At 60.3% G+C, this 8,473-nt stretch overlaps 1 protein-coding gene and 1 long non-coding RNA gene across 3 annotated transcripts in view; one reads left to right on the top strand and one right to left on the bottom strand.

Annotated features, from left to right (window-relative positions):
* Positions 1 to 8,473, bottom strand: part of LOC135294912 (uncharacterized) — a 24,766-nt gene extending 16,293 nt beyond the window's left edge. Inside the window, exon 1 of one of the 2 annotated variants that reach the window (XR_010356898.1) lies at positions 6,808 to 8,473. This is a non-coding gene — a long non-coding RNA (uncharacterized LOC135294912). The remainder of the gene's footprint in view (positions 1 to 6,807) is intronic. The other variant, XR_010356897.1, reaches the window with a different exon arrangement.
* Positions 1,347 to 8,473, top strand: part of DLX5 (distal-less homeobox 5) — a 48,240-nt gene continuing 41,113 nt past the window's right edge. Inside the window, exons 1-3 of the mRNA XM_064410772.1 lie at positions 1,347 to 1,924; positions 3,024 to 3,208; positions 3,462 to 4,667. Coding sequence (XP_064266842.1) covers positions 1,570 to 1,924; positions 3,024 to 3,208; positions 3,462 to 3,794 — 873 coding nt within the window. The 5' untranslated portion in view covers positions 1,347 to 1,569 and the 3' untranslated portion in view covers positions 3,795 to 4,667. The remainder of the gene's footprint in view (positions 1,925 to 3,023; positions 3,209 to 3,461; positions 4,668 to 8,473) is intronic.

The raw sequence follows: 8,473 nt of genomic DNA, 5'->3' as shown, positions 1-8,473 counted from the left end.
TGATTTTATATGAGCTGTGGACATTTCCAAAGCAAACAATAAGTTCAAGTACAACATGCACGGTTGTGTTACAAGTGTTACTCAGCTGGCTGGGAGATCTTCGGTGAGCAAACAGGCTAAATCTGGAGAGTAAACAACTTCAGAAAAATCTACAACTCCAGGTCACTGAAAACAGCCTTTTATTTGTTTTCCTTAGTGTCTAGTAAAATTTGATCCTTTTTTTTTTTTTTTTGCAACACTGCTGTAAAATCAGCAGGGTCGGGCATCCCCAGCCCGTGGCTCTCCCCGGCCGGACACGAAGCGCGCTGCCTGGACCTGGGTGCGCTGATGGGTGCGGGAGAGCGACCGGGTGCAGGTGAAGGAGGTGAAGGAGGAGGGTGCTGCTGGCCGGAGTGCTGCGGGGACGATACCCCCGCACGGCTCCGGTCCTTCTGTGGGGCTGTCACCCGGAAAGCGGGCTCTTGCGGCCGAGTGGAGAAGCCCCACGGCGGCCTCACAGTGGTCCTGCCCACGCGTGAGGGTGATTTGAGCTCCCTTCGTGAGGGGCTCCCGACCCTGGGCCGGAGGCAGACCAGACTGTGAGCATCGCCCCGGGGGCTCGAGGAGCGCACGTTTGTGGGGCCGAGCGGTCACAAGCGAACTTTGAGGGGCTCCAGAGCTGGCGAGAGAGTCGGGGGCTCTCCAGCCACGGGCACCGTGCCACGGACAGGGTGCCTTTGCCGAAATCCGCGGGGTAAGTGCCCCTAGGCCGTGCGGTGCCACTGGCAGCTCCCCCACAGCCCGACGGCAGGGCATTATGCCGGGAGTCTCCCGCTGGCTCCGGGCCGTGCTAGGGTCTTGGAAATGCAGGAAATGATGTAACTAAAATTCAAGGTACTTGGGGGTAATAGGGTTTGCTGTATTTAGCGCGGAGGTCCCGGTCGTTTCCTCGGGAAAGGAGGACGGTCCGAGGGAAACAGCATGGTCAGACGGTAAATGGTTATTGTCGCCAGATTAGAAATCGAGTTGGAACCAGGAGCGCCCGGTGCGGTGTTCCCAAGCCATCAACGTAGCCAAGGGGGACCGGACGGCAAATCCGAGCGGCGTGGCTGCAGCCCTCCCCCCGGGCGCTGCGGGTGGAGGTGCGGGGGCACCGGGCGGCGGGGCTGGCCGAGCCCCCCGGCCGGCTACAGGGGTGGGGGGAGCCGGAAACCTCCCAATCGCGGCGCTCCGACTCGGAGATTGCTGTTGGTATTCACTTTAAAAAGAGGTTGAATGGGACTTTTTTTCCTCCTTTTTTTTCCCCTCTTCTTTTTTTCTTTTCTTTTTTTTTTTTTTTTAAGCCAAAGCTTTGTTGTGCTAAACTAGTTGGACGAGTTAGGGTGTCGCTGCTCCCGATTGCTCTGGCCAATGGAACCCGATCCACCCTGCTGTGCGTAAGAGCGCAATTAAGGATTTAACCAAGCCTATGCTGCGCCCCAGCCAGCAGTCTGCCGGAGACAGACACCGCGCCGCAGCCTCCTCCCCCAGACATGTCTGCTTAGAGCCGAGCAGCCCCGCCGCCAGCCCCAGCCCGCCCGGCTCCGAGCTATGACAGGAGTATTTGACAGAAGGGTCCCCAACATCAGATCCGGCGACTTCCAAGCTCCTTTCCAGACGGCTGCAGCCATGCACCACCCGTCCCAGGAATCTCCCACTTTACCCGAGTCCTCCGCTACGGATTCCGACTACTACAGCCCGGCGGGGGGAGCCCCGCACGGCTACTGCTCGCCTACCTCGGCTTCCTACGGCAAAGCGCTCAACCCCTACCAGTATCAGTACCACGGCATGAACGGATCTGCCGGGAACTATCCTGCCAAAGCCTATGCAGACTACAGCTACGCCAGCCCCTACCACCAGTACAGCGGGGCTTACAACCGCGTCCAGAGCTCCGCCAGCCAGCCAGGTGAGGGCCGGGGGCCCGGGGTGTGCGGGAAGTTCCCGCGGCTTTGGGGAGGCTGGGGGAGCGCGCCCCGGCAGATCCCCGACCCACGGAGCACGGGGATGCGGCTTTCCCTGAGCCAGAAGGGAAACTAAAAATAAATAAATAAATCGGGGGGGAAGAAAATTGGGAGGGGAAAAAAGTGGCGAACTGGTTTACTGGTTTGCTTCTTTTGACCATCCCGCATGATCTAAAGTATAAACTGCAGGACTAGTGCTTTAGCTCTTCTGTCAGCTGCCCCCGGGCCCCTACGGCTACCTCCCTCCTCCTTCCCCCTCAGGAAGAGGGAGAAAATAGCCGAGCCTTGTTGCGTGTCTCAAACTCAGGTTCGCGGTGTTGAAGAAAGTTTCCTTCCCCCTGTGCTGGAGGGGCGGGGGAGGAGACTGGGAGGGGGAGACCAGCAGTGGCGGGGCTGCGAAGCCGGGAGGGTTTTTCACCAGAAAGCGTCGCGGTTTTAGTGCTTTACTTCTTTGTAACTTGCTGTAGGGGAAAAAAAAATTAAGATTAAAAAAAAAAAAGAAGGGGTCAGGGAGGAAAAAAAAATAAACAACCCCGTGGTAAAGCCGAGCGGCTGGGGCTTGGCTGGGACGAGCGCGGTCGCGGCGGCGCTTGGGGACACGCCGGCGGCGGCAGGGGGATGGCGCGGCTGTGCGGAGGAAGTGGTCGATGCCTTGGGTCCGACTTCGCTCCGGACAGAGCTCTTCCCGGCAGGGCCCCAGCCATCCTCCCAGCGCCCGCGGCGGCCGCGCATGCCCTGCGCTCCCGCCCGCGCAGCGCTGCGCGCCCGGCAGGATGCCCGGGGCGGGCGTGGGAGGCGGAGGAGGAGGGCCGGGGGTGGCCGAGGCCGGTGTGGAGGGAGCGGGTTCCCCCCCCGTCTCACCGCGGGGAGCGGCTGCGGGAGCCCCGGGGGGAGCCGCAGGGGCCCGTCGGGCCGGCGCCGCTGCCCGGCCCGGGCCGCGGGCGGGATGCCGCCCCGGCGGCGCAGCCTGCGCGGCGCGGCGCGGAGCGGAGCCCGTCCCGAGCTTAACGACTGCGTCTCTCTCCCGCTCTTGCGCCCGTGCAGAGAAGGAGGTGGCGGAACCCGAGGTGCGGATGGTGAACGGCAAACCAAAGAAAGTGCGCAAACCCCGGACTATTTATTCCAGCTTCCAGCTGGCAGCGTTGCAGAGGAGGTTTCAGAAGACCCAGTACCTCGCCCTGCCCGAGCGGGCCGAGCTGGCAGCCTCCCTGGGACTCACGCAAACACAGGTACCGCGAGCGGCTCGGCCCGGCTCGGCTCGGCCCGGCTCGGCCCGGCTCGGCCCGGCCCGGCCCGGCGGGTCCAGAGGCCGGGCTCGGCCCGGCGCGGCGGGAAGGGCTGGATCGGCCCCGCGGAGGGCAGGGAGGGCGGCGGGGCGCCGCAGCCGCGAAGCACCGGCTTGCCAGGCGGGCATTAATGGTGTCGCTTTCCCTCCCCTCTCCCCCTTTCCTCCCTTCTCCTCTCTTCCCGCCCCGCTCCCAGGTGAAAATCTGGTTTCAGAATAAAAGATCCAAGATCAAGAAGATCATGAAAAACGGGGAGATGCCTCCGGAGCACAGCCCCAGCTCCAGCGACCCCATGGCCTGCAACTCTCCACAGTCACCTGCGGTTTGGGAACCTCAGGGCTCGTCCCGCTCCCTCAGCCACCATGCCCACGCGCACGCTCACCCTCCAAACTCCAACCCGTCCCCTGCATCCAGCTACCTGGAGAGCTCCACTTCCTGGTACCCCGCTGCCAACTCCATCAACTCCCACCTCCAACCCCACGGCTCCCTACAGCACCCGTTAGCGCTGGCCTCTGGGACGATTTATTAGAGCCTGACCCTTATTATTTTATTATATTTTTTTGTTGTTCCTTGGACTCCTGTGTTTTACTGTTAAGGAATAATAACGAAAGGAATGCATATGGGGAATTTTTAAAAGGGAAAAAGAAACAAACAAAAAGATTAAAATGTGTAAAGCTTGTGCATGTAACTTATTGCATTTCAAAGGAAACCCCTTTTTTATACAATACGGACGTTTTTTGGTTCAGCTGTGGACACTATCATTGGTGCCTTGAAATCTATGACCTCAACTTTTCCAGAGACTTTTTTCAATGTTATTTTAACCCTGTAAATAATTGTAGATAGAGGAATTAAACTGTATATTCTGAATAAAATAAAATTATTTCGACCAAGAGAAATGTTTCCAAATTACCCCTTCTTCTATTAATAAGAGGAAACAAATATAATACTAATTTGCTTGCAGAAAGACAGTGAGGAAAGAGGATGGGAGCTGGGAGTTCACATTCTGTTCCAGTGCGTGCTGGCAGGATCTGGCCCTTGCAGGTACCCACGGGCGAGCCGAGGGGCGGCGGTGCTCTCTCCCCGCTGGGAAAGGGGCTCTGGCAACACCGCGTACATCTTACTGCACAGTGCTTTAAGCTGAAGGGAAAGCTGCCCATCCTGATGCGAGAAAGCGAATCTCTCGCCTTAAGCCGCCCTGAATCCTTTCCTGAGAGCAATTAGCGTCGAGAGCTGCACACTCCACAGCCCATCAGTCGCCCGTGTGCGCTCGGCTAATTATACAAATTACGTTTCCGTCAAAGGGAGCCACTAAATATGAGAAAAGAATAAAATGAGGGCCCCACTCCCCTCGCTCCTGCTAAAAGCCTGCGGCGGCTTCGACTGAAGGAGGAACGTTTCAGAGGTACTTTTATTGTTTTTGTTTTATTTCTACACGATTTAGGGAAAAACCCTTGCGTCAGAGCAGTCGCTAGCGCTGCCCAGTGCTGGAGGCACGGCTCGGGCGAGATGGCCGGAGAGCTGCCCACCGGCGCGGAGCACTCGCCCGGAGCACGGGCTCTCTTCCAGTGGAAATCCTGGCCCGCGGGGCCCCCGCGGTGGCGCACGTTCCCACGGGGACCCCCATCCCAGGGGGCAGCGGTAATTCACGGCCGTGCGGGGCACGGCGACAGCAGTGAGCGTGCCAAAGGCGGCGCTGGAAGGATCCCCGAGATGAAAGATGCCCCTGTGGCAGCTGAGGCTGGCGGGGAGAGTGCTGGAAGGGGGGGAGGCGAGGCCTGAAAAGGCACGCTCCTGCCCTGGGGCGCACTTACCTATCTCCAGTCTTCCTCCCCTCTGCCCTCCCCCTCCTTTTCTCTCCTTCTTCTCCTGCCTGCCATGTTTTGTGCGTGTGCGTGAGTGTGGTTTGCGCAGTTTTCTCCCCAAAGAAAGAAGCCCGCGTTTGCTGTTTTGCAGCAGGTTTGGGGGTTGGTAAATGTCTTGCAGTACAATAGACCAGTTTGTTGAGTTGTGCTCCCTGCACGCCGGGGCGGGTGCGGGGGTGCCCGAGGCAGGGCGGCGGGGCCGCCGCCGGCTGCCCACCCCTGCCCGCTGCCGGAGAGCGGCCGCCCCGCCGCCGTGCCCCCTTCTCCCCATCTCTTCCGCCCTTCTGGTGACCGTCTGTCTCCTGCTCATTTAACTCGCAAGGTTTCAGGGACTTCCCACGACTCATCTCTTCTGCTCACTTCCATCCTGTGCAATTTTTTTTTTTTTTAAACTTGACCCTTTCATTTTCTTCCGCTCTTTTCCTCATTTCCCTCTAGACAAGCATTCAACCTGCAGTAAGAAATTCTCCCCTCCCGGAGGTCACTTCCCTTTGCAGAAAGGTTTGGACACAAGAGGTGAAAAGCAGTTTCCCAGGTGGGTCCACCCACCCCTTTCTTTGAGGAGCTGCCGCGGAGCTGTTGGGTTGCGGTAACCTGCCGAGGCCGGGACGGCCCGGACGGACAGCGCAGAAACAGCTCCGGGAAGGCGGAATGCCGGCAAGCGGCATACCGGGCAGCAGTGGGAGCTGGACTAGGCATCGCTCGCCTCTCCAAGCCAGCCGAGTCAGCTCTGCTCAGTTTCCATGCCGGTCCCACTCCCTGCTTAATTTCTCCTCCTCCCAGAGCGGGTTGGTGTTGGGCAGGTCGGGAAAAGCCTGGCATCCCTCCCCTAGAGAGGACAAGAAATGCCCTCGCCGGGGCTCCCCGTCGCGCGGCCCCGACCTCGATGAACACTCAGAGTCTACGGCCGCCCGTCCCTCCGGGAGAGCCCCGGGCCCGGGGGATGCTCCTGTCCCCTCTGTCCCCGCACACACAGGCAGGCACAGCCCGGCGCCTCTTCCCGCCTGGATGCACCCCCTGGGCTCCGGCGGCGGCCGGAGGGAGCCTAGCTTGGCCAGGCCTCCCCGCTTTTTCCCCGGGAAAGGGATGGCATGAACTGTCCTTTGTCTGATGCTGGGTTTGGGCTCGGCGGATTGCTGGCTCGGGGCTTTCCCCGCCTCTCCCCCTCTTCCCCTCCCTTCTGTTTTCCTGGCGGCCACTTCCATGTGGAGCCGGGGCAGTTCGGGGAGCCGAGAGGAGCCACATTCCTGTGGGTGCCGAGCGGCTCCAGGGCTGAGCCACAGGGCCTGACACACACACACACACACACAGGCGCGCAGACACACAGACACACACGCACAGAGCAGCCGAGAGCCCCCGCTTCCCCAGACCGAGAGCTCCTGACACTGCCAGCCCCCCTTGGGGCTCTCACACCCACAGCAAACCCACCCGCGGCTGCGCTAGCCCCCGGCTGGGACGCACGCCTACATCACCCACAGCCAGACACACTCAGTGCCCGCCACCCCCACCTCGGGCCGCGGGAGGAGCACCTTCCCCTTCCGCCCGAGCCCCCCGCTCCTGCCCGGGCATCTGCCGCACCGCCCGCGGGCGCAGCCTCCACCGGGAAGTGCCGTCTCGTCGCCGAGCGCCTCGGTTTCCCTCCAGCTCCTTCCCGGGGAAAGAAAAAACACCCTCTCCAACCTGTCACCGCGGCAGGGCAGCCCGCCTGTCAGGCGTTCCTGTCGCCCTCTCACTCCCCTCGGTCTCCCCCGTGCGCTCTCCCCCGCGGCCGCGCTGCCTGCGCGGGCCCCGCGCTCTGCCCGCTCCACCGCCGGCAGCGCTGTGTCCCCAGAGTGCATCCCACATGTGGCATCGATTAAAGATTTCTGCCACGCAATTTTGCGACTGACAGACTTTAGGTGTTTCGGCTGTGGATTAAGGAAAGGAGATCTATTGCTTCAGGAAAATCGGGGCGGGGGGGGGGGTGTGGGAACCCCCTCTTCTTGCTTTCGGTCCTTTAAGCGATTGCTTGCAGTAACTCGATAACCTGTTTTATAGGTCAGATAAGAGCCGCGAAAATAGGAAACGCGACGTTTACATTAAGCCTCTCTTTCTCTCTCTTTTTTTAGGGAAGATCTGTGTTGCATCAGTTAAATAGTTCTCTTTGTTCAGTGATGTGTCTATTTATACGTGATTCGGGGAGGATGATAAACAATAGTTTATCTGCCTGGAATACAGACCTGATAAATCCCGCCACGCACCCACTCCCCGGCTGTCTGTGAGAGCACCTTCCACTGACACGACCTTCAAAGCCGCGGGTAAAACTCATGGCTCCCTCACCTCCTTCAGGTGAGGGCCCAGAGTGCCGGCCCCTGCGACAGATTGGGCATTTGGCGAAGAAGAGCTTGGGGGCGGCTTCTCGCTCCTCTCCCGCTGCTGCCTGCCCCTCGGCGCTCCCGGAGAGGCTGTCTAAACCTCAGCCTGGGCTTTGCAGGATGGCTCAGCCAGCCTCTCCGGGCCGGATGCTGACCCGGCTTCGTGCTCTGCAGCGGCATCATCCGCCTGCTTGCGGAGCTGGCCCTCCATTCCAGGAGATCTTTACGGTCTCATCGATACGTGTACCGCATAACGCGTTTTGTAGGGTTTTCTCCTCCTGCTATCCACTGAGCTTTCTTTTATTCACCTGGTTTTTACTAATGCGCACGGAGAAAAGGGCGCGGAGTTAGACTGCGGGCTGTGGGGAGCGGCTGCGGTCGGGAGAGGCCAGAAGGGCCGGGGAGGCAGCCCTCCTGCCCGTGGGGCGGCCCCGGGCGCTCCCTCCTCTCATCTGGACCCTGCGGAGACTAACCGGAGACCAACCGGTCCGGCGGCAGCCGCGCTTTGATGATTTAGGTCATTAAAAAATGAAGCGGGTTTGTGTATTTCGTGTCCAGGGTTAATAAAAGTTAATCAGGAGTCGAAAGCCAACTAGCCCAGTGAGTTAACCTCGCTAGCTGCAGGTAGTCCAGTTAGCCAGGCTCTTTTGATTAATTAATTACAATTGAGTCGGTTCTGTGATAATTTCCCTAAGGACCCCTGAGGACCGGTCCAGCGGGAGCGCAGAAGGCCGCCGGCTCCACAGCCCGCCGCGGAGAATGCCCGGCGCTGGCATCCCGCACCCCGCGCTGGCATCCGCACCCCGCGCTCTCCTCCGCCCGGTTCCGAAGCTCCCCAGGCTTCTTGCCCGAAAGTGACGTTCAGTCACCTGAGAGGAGGCACAAGACAATGGCGAGCCCTCTTTTGGGGATGGGTGGGGAGCTCGGGGATGCTTCGGGTGCCGGGGAGAGGCTGCCGGGAAGAGCCGAGCCGAGAGGCGGACTGAGGCAAG

The sequence above is a fragment of the Passer domesticus genome, chromosome 1, assembly GCF_036417665.1.
Source record: "Passer domesticus isolate bPasDom1 chromosome 1, bPasDom1.hap1, whole genome shotgun sequence".
In the NCBI taxonomy this organism is placed as follows: Eukaryota; Metazoa; Chordata; class Aves; order Passeriformes; family Passeridae; genus Passer; species Passer domesticus.
This window is presented reverse-complemented; position numbering and strand designations above follow the sequence as displayed.